The 14,809-nt window shown below is 33.7% G+C and overlaps 1 protein-coding gene across 4 annotated transcripts in view; it reads left to right on the top strand.

The window, feature by feature from the left end:
• The window catches only part of LOC115444265 (glycerol-3-phosphate acyltransferase 1, mitochondrial), a 75,477-nt gene that overhangs the window by 31,617 nt on the left and 29,051 nt on the right, over positions 1 to 14,809 (top strand). The window contains exons 2-4 of one of the 4 annotated variants that reach the window (XM_037440167.1): positions 2,154 to 2,484; positions 8,248 to 8,392; positions 10,008 to 10,121. In XM_037440167.1, the coding sequence (XP_037296064.1) occupies positions 2,375 to 2,484; positions 8,248 to 8,392; positions 10,008 to 10,121 (369 nt within the window). In that variant the 5' untranslated portion in view covers positions 2,154 to 2,374. The remainder of the gene's footprint in view (positions 1 to 2,153; positions 2,485 to 8,247; positions 8,393 to 10,007; positions 10,122 to 14,809) is intronic. The other 3 variants (XM_037440170.1, XM_037440168.1, XM_037440171.1) reach the window with 3 other exon arrangements.

The following is a 14,809-nucleotide window of genomic DNA, read 5'->3' as shown; positions in this document are numbered from 1 at the left end:
CACCCCATTTCATAATATCTAAAAAAAGTGTTATAATATTTTAACTCATTACTATCGTGATGTTCACCATTTCATATTTAAAGAAAAAAATTAATAATTTCATACGTTTATGAAAGTTGCCATGTAGATATTGTCTATTTTATTTATCTTATACCATCATTCATTAATTAAACGTTGTACTATGAAAATTGTAGACCGCCCTCAGAGCAAATTAACTCGGCCAATGCGGGTGGAGTTTCGGGAAAAATAATAGTGGTAATTTATTTAAATAGATCAAACTAAGCATTCGTAATTGAATTATTATCGAATGACATTCCATACTTCAGCTGTCGATCACGCGACATCCACATTGTGAGTTCTGTATGATTTTCGTTGTGTTTATTTGCTCGACCCTACATAACGAAATGTGTTTGTTGATATCACAGATAGGGTTGCACAAAAACAGAATCGTCGCTAGATCTGTGTTCAAAACACTATATAATACTGTTTTATTGTCCGTCTAATCTAAAACTACTTATAATCAGAACAATAAGCCTTTCAATGTGGATAATTACAATGAACTACTTAATACAAAACTATTCGTTTTGAAAGAGGCTCACTGGATATTTTAGATATCAAATTTACAGTGCTTTTTCTCTTTAAACTAATATGTATTATCCTTTGACCTACTACATCATACAAAACATTGGCTACCCTATTTTCTGCTAATATTACGCAATCTATGTACAATATTGACGCTGTGGACACGACTTCACCGCGTGTAGGCTAATGTTTTAATTCTTCTGATATCTCTCGTGTTGTGATTTGTCTTCCGCCTCTTAATATGAGTCCAAGACAGAGTAGCGTTTCACAATATTGTCTTTCGTTCATAAAGTTCAAAATGCTATGTATTTTATTTCTTTTTACAAAAATTTAAACATACTTAATATTCTGTGTATTTTCCTTTGAAAAATGTACGGTATTGTTCTGTTGAAACATGTTTACGCAGGCTGCATTCTGCATTCTATTGCATAATACGCAAAGTACATTCTGCAGTAGTGTGTACTATAACTGTATAAATAATACAGTTTCCAATACTCTAATGTTGTGTCCAATTTATTATCATGTTTTATGGATTTACATGTGGACAATATACTCTTAATAAGACCGACAAGTATGAATATTAAATATTTAGATGTAGATAGATATCCAAATATACTCGCATACTTTGAATTTCTGTAGAACGGTATGTACAGGATATAAAACACGATATGAATAATTCAAGCTGTTTACTATTTTGGATATTAGTCGGTGTTAAAAACGGCTAAATAATGTAACTAGCCAGTCAGACAGGTCGATTTATTTGTTTTATTTTACAAATACCTCATATTATCGTGTTTTTCAACATCTGTTAGAATAATTATAAGTTTCTTGTTGACCTTCATATTTATAGTGGACAAATCATGCCAAAAGTTTGACCCCGCAGTGTCATATGCTTCCGGGAAAAACTTTATTATAATATAACGCGTCATTTAGAAGATAAGTCTGTTTAGTAGAATGTCTTAGTGTTGTTTATTTTTGACAAGTTGTCACAATTCTACATTATTTTATAGTTAAATGAAGGAAGTTGTATGTGGAAGTAAATAAAAAGAAATCATAGAACAATCATCTAGCTTCACTTTTCCAAAACACAGTTCAGCACACTCATGGAACCGTGTCCAGGCTGATAGATGGATGTTAACCCGCACATGTTAGAACTATTTACATACATACGTCCACTCGTTATCAATGTGACACAAAAGAAAAGGTCAAAGATATTTACATAAGATATACTGGTGATGCAAAGGGAAGGTAGTTGCCGCAAATATTTCCATCGCGTATCGTGTGCCATCTGGTGGAACTTTGTCCCGCGGGTCGAGTCGATAACCCGTCTATTCACCAATTAGGTCGTATTAATTATTGTTTTCACATAGATATCGCGTGTTCGGACAGTGTTCGTTATCAGTCACGCAGCCAGTTCCAGTTGCACTGCGATGCGGCGAACCCACCTCGGTGCGTCTCGGGACGTTTAGGTTATTGAACATTTGTCGGTTGAGAAAGCTGAACGTGTCGACTGAAATTATTAAGAATTAATTTATTCAATATTGTGTAAATAATAACGTCTATTTTCGTAGTGTTCTAAAAAAAATTGAATCAATTTCGATTTTTCATCTAAAACTCAGCACAGAAATAAAACATACGAAAGTTTCAAACAATCTGAACCGTCCAGTGTCTTTATAAAAGAAAGAACTCAGTGTGAATAAAGTCAAGTTGAAAAGTGGATATATTAAACGTGACCGGTGCGAAGTGGTGGGGCTGGGCCGGTGATGTAGTGTCTGCGGGCAACTGCTCCAGGATGGACACCATGATCAGCGTGTGGACCGTGGTGGAGCATGTGCGTGTCGCCAGCGGCGCCGCCGAACTCGCCATCTTCACTGCCATACTCTACTGGTTCTTCACCTCCAGGTAAATTCGTGTGGAAATCTATTGTGCCATGCCAATTGCATTGCACCTGGTTAAAGCTAAATGAAGTCGAAGGAAAATGTGGTCAAGTAATGGTCAGCCTAATGCTTATTTACATTTCGCAAAAAGGAATCAATGTCATAATAAATTGTTTTGTCTTTGGGTAGTATTTTTATAGCAAAACACCTTTTTTTTGTTTCTATTTTTGTATCACAATCTATGCTATAAGTGTTTGTTTAATGTACGTATTTTCTTATTATCCTGTATTATTATAATACTATCCGTTGCCATCATCTTATTAATTGATTTTGTTTGTTGTCTTTAATTATTGTAATCTAATATCAGAGTCTAATACATATCTAACATTTTTTTAAGTTGTATATTGCTGATATTGTCCATAACTATGTAACTTGTACAATTTATCTTTAGGCTGAAATATTAGTTGCCATCCGATCGAATAGCTATACTTACGTCTTTCTATACAAAGTAACATAATTGTTTTTAAGTGGAGATCAGTCAACAAATACTTCATATTTATCAGACAGATTATTGGATTTCCGGAAAGATTTAAGAAATGTTACAGACAATGTGTATGGCAAAATAGCAGTCAGAGAACTTTTGCTCACGGCTCCACCTGCATATAAATCACTGAATACACCAACGCTCCAAAAACAAAAAATGTTTAGAATAGTTTTTTGTAATAACAAAAATTACTCCATACACGAAAGCTGACATAGTCCACATCATAATAATATAGATGTTCATTGTAATTTGTAACCTAGAACATGAGCGGTATCAATACCACTCCACGCACTTTGTCCGCAACTCCTACTGTCGTGTAAAGTCGACAATGTCCGGCCACTATCGCGAATACTTTGACCGTGGCATGTATTTTCAAAATATTATTTGCTCACATGTACAACGTGTGATAATGTTTATCAATTATACAGACATTGAACTCGAAGATATTTTTCCGCTCGATATTGACAATTACTTGTAATTACTTATTCTTCGATAATGAGATGATATTTATGTAAGTTGAATGGGATGTTTCTGATTTTAACTGGGTGGTATTGTTTGCTTTGGGTGGTTGATTGTTTTTTAGACTGATTTGTCGAGGTCCTGGGTTTGACCTAAGTTAGGTCTATTTAAGTGTTTTGTTTTTTCTTTATGAATTATCGCTTGCTTTAACGGTGAAGGAAAACATCGTGAGCATACTTGCAGAACTGAGAAGTTCTCTACAGGAATTTCGAAGATGTGTGAAGTCTACCAATCCGCACTAGGCCAGCGTGGTGGACTAAGACCCAATCCCTCTCAGTAGTAGAGGAGGCCCGTGCCCAGCAGTGGGACAGTATATAGTACAGGGCTGATATTATTAAGTGTTTTGTTATACTAAATTTGTTTTCTTGTAATTTTCATTTAGGAAATGGCGATAGTATTGGCGCCTATTACAGGTGTCGGAAATAAGTTTTGCGTGCCTTCTTCGATGTTGCAGCTTTGGCCATTGTTTTTGCAAGATACAGCAGTAGTTCATTTTCGTGTATTTTTTTTTTAAATTAAGTATTTATAAGTTTACAATATTGGTTAGACAATTAATATTCATAAAATACACAAAACTAGTATATCGAATTAAAAATGTTAATTGTAGGTATTCTGTTATAACTTAGCCCATAAATTACGTGTTAAACTTTCAAAACAAACACAATATAGATCAGTTCACGTGTTTGTGCAGTGACAATAATCGGCAATGTATGGAGTATACCACTTATAATAAAGATACGAGATTCATTTCTTGAACATTATGTAATATTATAAACAAATGTTGAGTTTATAAATAAACAATGTATTTTTGCTGTGCATATCAATCTTAAATACAAATAGCAATGTTAATTGAATATGATTTATTTATTTTGATATAAATTGATATACTATTATTCAATATCCTTGTAATCATTTTGTTTCTATTTTATGTCCTTCAGATATGTTCAAGGTTTGTTAAAGACTAGGCGTTACTCGCGGTGTTGCCCGCTTGAAAATCCATTCCCGCCAAAACATCCCTTAAACACTATAACGATTCATAGTGCTAGAATAATTTTTTTTTGTTCTTTTCGATGGTAGTAGATACCTGTAATAAAAGCATATGTGTTAAGCGTATGTGATATGTAAACATGATCTACCCTTGAGCCAAATTTCATCCAAATCTGTTCAGGTGTTTTTTAATTAATTCCAACAAATATCCAAATATTTCCATAAATTGGTATTTTAATGTTGTTATTTGAAACCTCGTTTCATTGTCTGCATCATATATGTACGTAATTTTATAAAATATTGTATCCTTATAATCAAATCCTTGCATATTTATATAAGAAAGCCCCTTCCCGCGTTTAGTTATTCGTTTGAACGCGTTAAAATCAAAACTATCAAACGGATTTCGTTAAAATTTGTTATCATGATAGTTTGAGACCCTAGGAAGGATAAAGGTTACTTTGTAAAATGGTATGGTATGTCGTGGTAAAATATTAAGCTGAATTTTTATCCTGGAAAAACGTTAACGCGCGTAAAGCCGCGAGCAATAGCTAGTAAATTTATTTTAATTTATCCTGTGTAATGAAACATTCCGCAGAAGCCACCATTCACGTCATTAGCAAGTATATCGGAATAAAATGCGTGGAGTCTTTGTTCAGTTTTATTTGGTCACTCTAAAAATAAGTAATTGATGTATTTTGTTCCATGGGAGGTTTTACCAACAGCATGGATCCGCAGTTCTAAAATAAATGGCCTGATTAAAAGTGCTTATTTAAAAAAAAAAATTAGGAAAATGGTAAACCATTTTCTCATGTCTATTTCCATCTCTAGAAGTAATTTTTATACAGTTCCTCGTACATGTTTTTTTTTTAATAAAAATAAAAGCTGATTCAAGCAAGACATGGTCCAATGCAAGATTAAAATCGTTATCGACTAACTAATTCACTAATTATGATAATTGTATTGTTATCGTAATTATATTAAATTGTGAAATTTGCTGTCTTAGAGCAATACTAAATAATTCCACCATTCTTTGTATACAAACACAATTTATAGCACATAACCAATACATTTTCAAACATTCGAGATGATGTAGACACGTGGAAAAATTTACTGCTATACAGACGCTGTTATGGCAAAGATGCAGTGATTCATGTACTGAGAACGTCAAAACCTGAAATGTATACACTTAACACGTTTGAATGATAAATTGGTGGGCCGGCCTAGATACCGGTGCGCCGTGGGGTAAATATTTGTATTGTGTGCATAGTAACAAGAGTTAGGGCTTTAATGACCTAGAAATTGATTCCAAGTAAACGAAGTTTTAAATCTTGTAAGATCATTTTTAAATTTTGTGTATGATGTGTGATAGCGTTGGAGATAGTGGAATACCGCATAAGTGACGAAATACAGTTCGGCTGTTTGTTAGGAATAAACGCAGAAACAGCTGTACGAAATCTAAAAATCTAGAATACGACAATGTTGCTAATCATGGTATTTAAATTGTTTATATTCGATAACAACAAGAAACCAAACTCATTCTTCGGAGTTTACAAAAATAGACACGATTTATTTAAAGAAGATTTTATTTTATTATTTTTTAATGATTTTTATATAATTTCGAGCTTGACATTAATTTGCTTTTATAACTTTGTACCGTCCTCAATAAATATTTATATAAGGCCAAAATATGCGCAATGACAATTAATTATTGGGCATTGAATTATATTATTGTTAAAAAAATAACAATATTTTTTATCGGCCATATCACGTGACGCAATAATACTATTTACAAAACTTAAAGTATTATCAAGTATTATTATTAATTAGATAATAGAATACAGAGCTTTAGCAATCGGACTATGAACTTTAGAGCTTAGAAATTATCTCTATGTTTATAAATGCAATATTTTTTTATGTTTACGCGAATTTTAGACATTAATATAAAACTATTTTACGGAATCTATCGCGGTTTTTTTTTATTTTAATCCGCCCCGTGACCATGAAAGCTACAAAGTCTTCAAAACGTCGAAAGAAAATAAAAATCCGCAATAAAATAGTTTTATTTAAATGCAATAATGTTTTATTATAGACTATTATTAATAAATAAATAATAATATGTTATTCTCTATGGTATATACATATACAACTTGTAGTATAACATATAAAAGCATATAATATTATCTATAGGGCTCATACGCATAGCGTCCACGCGATGAATTACGGAAATGGTTTCTTTGTCGGATATAATTACGCATAGTGCTGGAAATTATTATTCCAATGGCATACATGTTTCCTTGCGATGTTTTCTTTTACCGTTAGAATGTTGGACGTATGTAATTTTATTTGGAAAAAAGGGAATGGGGCTATTTTAAGATGTTTTTAGGTTTAAATCTTGCTCAAAGGACTTCTTGAATTTTGCAATACTTTGGACTACTAGGTAGGAGTTACTAGGTAACTCCGTTTTGCTTATGGTTCTGTTTTGAATGACACGAGGTTGTAGCTTGTTTATTTGTCGGCCGCTGTGCGACTTGACATATTCTAGTGTAGCGTAGTATTTTATAATTCGAAGATCTAGAAGGAGCTATTGTTTTTAGCTTGATGTTGTGAAACAGTATTTTCTTGTTGACCATACACTTGCAGAAGAGGCCCCAATGTACGGTTTCCTGTTGCCGATTGCCGCACATTACCCAAGATTCGTACAGTATCCCCGGCACAGCGGCGAGATAAGTGCCCCAATCATGCAGGCTACAATGTTACAAAGGCAAGAATGGATTGACCGCTGGAGGCTCCTCGAGTGGTACAGACTGCAGAACAAGACGTTAATTATAATTATAGCAATGAATGTAGGTGCTATTGGGGACTTATTTATGAATTACAACCATAATTAGTGTTTGTCTGTTATATTTTATACGTAAAGTAAGACTGATAAAATTGTTAAAGAACACATTTCACTTGGCGCCTAATTCTTTATTTTTTTCTTGAACGGCAGCGTAACAAGGTGACAAAATGCATTAGAAATTGTTTTCCGTCACCCAAAATTTGTGATGGTGACTTTTTGTTTGACGTGATGAATTGCCAATGGCTCAGTAAATGCAAACTCGAATACAGCATTCCGTGATTCTGTTGCCATTTTTATAAATCCTGGAAAAGTTAAATTTCTCACCAATCCTGAATACATGTGATATTTTGTCGGAAACATCACCAATGAGTCATAAACGTCTACTGAAAACATTCGTTTTAAAATGCTTTGTATGATAGTAGATCTCGATTACACACAAACCCGTTCATTACTCATGAGTCAAAGTTCATTTGGAACTAAAATCTACCGCAAGCGAGTATTCCTTGCTATTGAATATCATCCTCACCATCAACAACCACAAGTTATGTTGACCATTGCTGAACTAGGCGTCCTCTAAAGAATTCTAAATCAACCTGTTGGAAGCGACATGCATCCTGCGGGCTTTTAATATATCTGATGTAGTATCTAAAGCACGTAAAGCCTGGGCTCCGTGCCTAATCTCATAATTCAGGTCGCATTGAGTGCAAGAACAAAGAGGGGACATAGGCTTTGCGCACGCACTTGTGCATTTTACTAACCTGCGTATTTGGATAATCTCCTTTGAGATTGTCCGCCCTTACCCAAAACATGTTACTGAACTTATTTCTCTGTAACATTTAATATGTTTATCAAATATAATATGTTGAATATTTAAAGGTAAAAGTAATGTTTTGTTCCAGCCGCGTGGCCGACATGCTAGAGGTGGTGGGCGAGCGAGTTGGCGGGTGGTGCGGCCGCGACACGGGCTCGCTGCGGCAGGCGGTGCGCGCGCGACGCCGCCACCACCAGAACGACATTTACACCAAGCTAGAAGCTGAGAACGCGGTGAGTACAAGAACAACGTCAAATGATGTCATGAACCTTATTTATAACGTTGAAAGTACATTGTTAAGTTATCAAGAGCATTGGTCGCTTGCAGCTGAAATAGCTAATAATGATATAATGAAGTATTTGAAGACAAAGACCAAATATATAAATGTTGGTCACTCTCTAATGTGTACGGTGAGAGAAAATATTCTAGTGTGTTTACACGTACAGTTTTTCGATTGTGAAAACTATTCTTTATATTTATGATAAAATTTAACACTGGTGGTAGTACCTGTGCTACAATTTCTATGCATAAGCATAAGTAGCATTATATATACAGTATTTACACTTTCAGAAAGGTGGTGTAAATAAAAAAGTACAGACAAAATAACTTGTTGATTAATCGTTAAGGTAAAAAAAGGCAAATTGAACCCTGATTTTTAAGGATATTTTCGCATTATGACCTTCAGAACATCAAGTGTAGGGTCAATGAACATTGCAATAAAGATATATGTATGGTTGGAGCATAATAAGATCATCAGTCGACTACATGCTTATTCCAAAAGGTCCTTTAGTCTGTATTGTAATATATTATTGTGTTTATTTTTAAGTATAAGATACTGTTCGTCTTGAATTTGCTTTTAATACTTGTTAAGGCAATTTGAAATGATATATGCAAATGAATGGTAAACCTCCTGTAATTCAGTGACCTTGAATAAGCAATACATCAACCTCCTAATAAATCATATTCAAATTTATTCCGTTTTAATAGTCACCAAAAGCTGCAAAACATTTTATCGAATGACAAAATTGGCAGTAACGACGGTCCTTGCGCCTTTGACCTCCGGTTGTTGTTTTGTCGAAATTTATAGAATATTATTTTTTTTTACAATCATGTCGTAAGTCATAACAGTAATTGCAACACTCGTGTTTTTCGTCTGACCGCGTCACATCACGCCATTTTTCGCAACAGGTTTCAAAATGGCGGTATATTTTTTTGCGTGAACTGAACTTTTTTAATACATCTCAGTTGCCATAAGACATATTATGGCCACTTAAAATACAATTTGTGAAGTTATAATTACGTAAATATTACAAGGTTTGTTTATATCTGATGATCCATGTACATTATAATTGTCGGCGATCGATTATTTCGTAAACCAGTTCAAGATTGTGGGTTCTCAGAGTTTAAATTATTTTAAAGATTTAAAATTACTCATCGGGCAATGTATTATTTACGTCAGTTTTAATATTGTCCGTGGATTTCTGACCTTTCTTTTTAGATGAGTCAATTTACTGGTGGTAGGTCTCTCATATGAGAGGGTCCGTCTGGGTAGGTATCACCGCAATGTCTATTTCGGCCGCCAAGCAGCAGTGTGTAGTCACTATTGTGTTCCGGTTTAAAGGACATTGTAGCCAGTGTAAGTACTGGACACAATTAGACTTACATCTCATGTCTCAGGATTGCGAGTGCAATGGAATACCAAACAATAATTTGTAATTCAAGGTGTTGGATGGTGTTTCTACTGTTTATGGGCGGTCGTATCGCTTAACATCAGGCGAACGGCAAGCTGGTCTCGTCATTCAAAGTTAAAAAAAATAATTATGCGATGTATTTTTTTTCTTCCAACAGAGCCGAACGGCTTCGCTGTATAGAGTGAAGGAAGGCCCGATTACACCAGCGCCGCAGCCGCAGACGAAACCGCCGGCAGGACTGGCTTGCGGACGATGCGCTCCACTGTCTAGGGTGAGTTACTAAATATATCAAGTCATTAGACCTGGACAGCAGTGGCGAAAGGTCCATATAACCCGATACCTGCTTGCTTCCCTTTCATACTTTATGTATAATCTAATTGTCCTTAAAATTTGTGCATATAAGTACCTATGCGTTGTGTCCGGTTAAGAATATTTCACCCTTCGCCACTACTGGTCATAGTTCACGTCTAACTTAGGCCTGAAGTTAGTCACTTCACTTGGCTAAGAGACTCTGTTACCTCTAGTCTGCAGGTGCACTGTGTGTTGCTCATCGTAGCTAACTTCATATTAAGAATAGTTAACATTGATGTTAAATACTTAGCAATTAATAATCTTATTTGATTTTCCAAAAAAGCCCAGGATTCCTCAGTACAACTGTATGAAACGCTAGTAAAGATCATAATAATATAAACAAATGTATCGTGGCCATTTTTTTACCATGCATATAAACATAGTTTTCGTCCTTGTGTGCGCACGCACTTTAACACGAATTCGTGCTAATGCGTCCGCGAACATACACATTCAGAATACATTTTAAACGCACGTGCATTAAATGCGTACGTTCAAGTGCACGCGTCCTTAACAAAGATGCACGATAAGATGATTTAAAAAAAGAATATTCATTTTTACATCGAATATTATTTAAGTACGAAAAAAATACTTATTACGATAAAAGTAAAAGTTTTTTTTTGTGTTGGTACCGACACAGTAAAGTTTAACGTGCTTTTAATATTGTTCTGTTACAAAATACGTTTCATATCTGCTAATAACTTGTCTTTACCCTCATTTCCGACTTTAAGATCGTGGGTATGTATACTTACAAATGACACCTGCGATTTAATTTCGGAATTTGGACCTACCATAAATATATTATTTTTTTCATATTTATACACACTTGTGATAAAAGCTTTTATTTAATCAATCCCAGTGCTGGACTCGAACGTGTAAATAAAATTTTATTGACTTTTGCGTATTTGAATCACTCATTATAATATATGTGCCATAAAAAAGTAATGTCGACATGGATTATGAAAGACAACGCGTCATTATATTTTGTTTAGTATGCGTTGCTGCACTGCGCAGTCCGAATTCTAATTGGATATTTCATTATCTTAAAAAATGCGTATAAACGTGACCTCTGCGTAGTTTTCCTTATACTTACACCTTGAGCCACAAAAGCTAAATTATTCGTTGCTCAACTACTAATAAAAGTATTTTTCCTTCATCATTACTATTGAAAATACATACATATTGGATGATATTCATTAAAAATTATTGTCATTGTCACAATAGATGATCAAGGGCGGTTAAATTAATCGGCTTTGGGATAGCGATGTTGTGCCATAGTACTATGATCATAATATTGTTAATTATTATGTAATCCTCAATTCATTTCAGTTGTCATCTAAAAATCGGAACGACTAATCGTCGCCCAAACGCGTCTACACTTGATGAACTTTGCTCCAAAAAAATCGTAATGTTTGTCGTCTTGTAAAATTCCTGCGCTCGTTCATCTATCGGTAGATATAAAAACGAGCGTCTATAACACTTTATAAAAAACAGATGTCTATTTTTAACCTGTTTGAAGCTGAAAATAGTATATTCAATGTATAATTCCAAACGTTTGCACGGTTCTCTGGTAAAAATTGCAGAACAACCAACCGCACACCGTCTTTACCAATAGGGGACCGGCCTATGCTTGATTTTGTACATTATTCTATATATAATGGTTAATAATATGAAAAAGAAGTACTCCTGTGAAAACCGCATAAAAATTAGTTAAAAATGAGCGAGTAATTCATATTTAAAATATTGTAATGTGCAGAAGTGGGCGCGATGTGGGGATATCGCTACATCTCTTTCTTTCGCACGCGTCGTAATTCCCGATGACGTCACATGTGGATATTTCGTCTCTTTTCTGTTTCTAGTTAATTACCCCTTCCACCGAAATTCAAAGGCTTATAACTTGTTGAGTTTTTACCGGATTTTAAAAATTCCTTCTGTGTTATAATTTATATTATGTAAATATTTGATAAAAGTAAAGAACAAAAATGAGTCCGGTACCCTATTGCGGTACATTTTGTCAGAAAATAAAAAATATTCTGCAGTTTTGATTTTACGAAATGTTTGGTAGGTATGAAAATTATTAATATTCATGAATTTAAAATAATATTTTATTAATTTAATAAATGTCAAAGTGTGTGTTGATGTTTGTTATGAATTAACAAACAGACTAATGCTTGGATTAATCCAGATATTAGGCTGCCTTCGATACAGGAAAAATATGGAATTACACTTTTATTTTAGGAAAACTCTGCGAAGAAAGATGCGAACGAAGTGTTACAAAATAAAAGCAACATATTCTGATTTCATTTATTTCTTTAATTTATATTCTTATTAAGTGATTTTTTATATTCTTTTAAAGAATTTTGACGCACGCTCAAAATTACCTCTGTATTTTAATTATATCCGTTTAGACACCGGCAAATCTGGAATAGCATGCCGTTAGAGTGATAAAAACATAGCCGCACGTATTCTTGGAAATTAACTAGCTTTGATATTAAAAATCTGTATGTATTTTTTTATTTTCTGATACCGAGATAGTAGTAGTAAGAATAGGTTTCTTTTTTATTTCTTAGGTTCATAAAACTGGTTAAACAATTGAAAATTCCTAACATATAGTCTTACTAATATATTTTTATAACAAATATATGCAGACTTCTAGATGTGAACAGAACATACATGAATTAGTAGCAGAGGTAAAACAGATTATAATTGACCATATAATAAGGAGTGTCATGTGTCAAGTAACTGGTACATAAAAAGTGTGAAGTTTATTTTGAATAATATTTTTAAGTATGCTAATTTTAGCAGATGCAAGTGAACCAAAAATGATGTCATATTTATTTGATACGATTTTCTAAACGGCTGCTTGGACGAAATACATTTAATCGAAGACGATGCAACAAGTCAGGACAGAGCGTTAACCAGTTTATATAGGAAAAAATGTCAGCAGTTATTCCGTGCTTCTGGAGTGATGGGTTATAATAATTTAGACGCGAATCGTAGGTATATAGTTTGTGTCGTTAAAAGCTAGATAATAGAGGAAACGCTTTTGAACCCTCTCAATTCGATACTTCAGGCACCATTTTGAAATTTATTGTTGTTTTAGATTCCAGCGCGAACTTCTCGCGTAAGATACAACCAAATCCATTTATCCTTTTATTACTGTCTGTTGTGTATAGGGGCGGATGAAACGCCCTAACCGGCACGTACGCGTGTAGTGCGAACGATTTATTCGAATGCATTTTGCGTTGACTCAAGGCGATCAGTCGTTAATCGTTTGTCCGGCGTGTCCGTGACCTTAAACTGTAAATGATGGTTTGTCTAAATGGCATCAAAAAATTTGCTTAGAGAATATTTAACATTCATTCTCAATGGATAAATAATTGCAACATTAAGAATAGGTTTTTATGCACCAACAACAAAATGTTTACGTCGTATTTTGATATGTTAAATGTTGAGGAAGTCTGATGTATACATGAGAAATTTCTTATTTGAAGCATTTTACAGGTTATAATGGAAAATGGGCTATTTAGTTTTGGTAATAAATGCAATTTGTCGTTCGTGGTAATCATATTCAAATGTAGACAAGTGTGGCAGAAAGAACCCAATACGACGACATCGTCATCGAGCCCATGTCTATTGCGAAGTCAAATTACGATTATTAAAATGTATAAATCTTTATATTCGTACATGTATTTTGTGATTACTTCATTACACAATATACATAGTTTAAAACTCTAAAGGCGAACTCTATGTGCCTTGATAACATTTAAAAGGAATTTGTCTCAAATGTTTGACCGGAACCCATTAAACCGTGTTCAAAGTTATCTCGAAGGTCACGTTGACTTATTGACCTAGAGGTGTGGACGAATGTTTTGTATTTGGGCTGAATCTTAAAACCCAAATATATAGGAAACGAATTATCAATGTTTTTATTGCCGCGAAACTAACTTCCTATATTTTATTATGCAACTAACCTTAGGTGAAGACGCATGCGCACATTCGCGACTATTTCTTTGATTTTGTTGATCTTCTGATTTTAAATTAATATTTTAAATCAATATTTATTTATTTACAATACTATATACAAATACTTCATTTATATAAAGTATTCTAAATATAATTATTGAGAGACATTCGGTTTTTATTATTTGAATATGTACGAACTGATAACCAAATTATACTGTTAATATTTAAACAATACATTTTATATAATTCCGCATTATGCGTTTAATTTTGAATTATTGTTGTAATTGGTTATTTTTTAAGATAAAAAAGCAGGTAATAACAATAAATCATACCATGATTATAATTTATGGCGTTCGTTACGTAGTCAATTTTATTAATGTATCTACAATTTAAAATCGTCAGTCTGCGTAATCCCTAAAACATTAAGCAAAATAGCGGATAAAGTTGTCTTGTTGTTGTAATTAAAGGTAACGGTTTAATGTATTTAACGCGATATTACACGTCAGTGGAATGTTTAATAATATTGACATAGTTTTAACTAGCGGTCACTAGCTACCCGGCGCGTTTCGGTATGTGGGAAGCATGCTGTGTATCTGTAGATGTAAACGCGATTAGTTCTACGAACAGTTTAGTTTTAATGCTTAG

Source organism: Manduca sexta, chromosome 18 (assembly GCF_014839805.1).
Source record: "Manduca sexta isolate Smith_Timp_Sample1 chromosome 18, JHU_Msex_v1.0, whole genome shotgun sequence".
NCBI classification, from domain to species: Eukaryota; Metazoa; Arthropoda; class Insecta; order Lepidoptera; family Sphingidae; genus Manduca; species Manduca sexta.
This window is presented reverse-complemented; position numbering and strand designations above follow the sequence as displayed.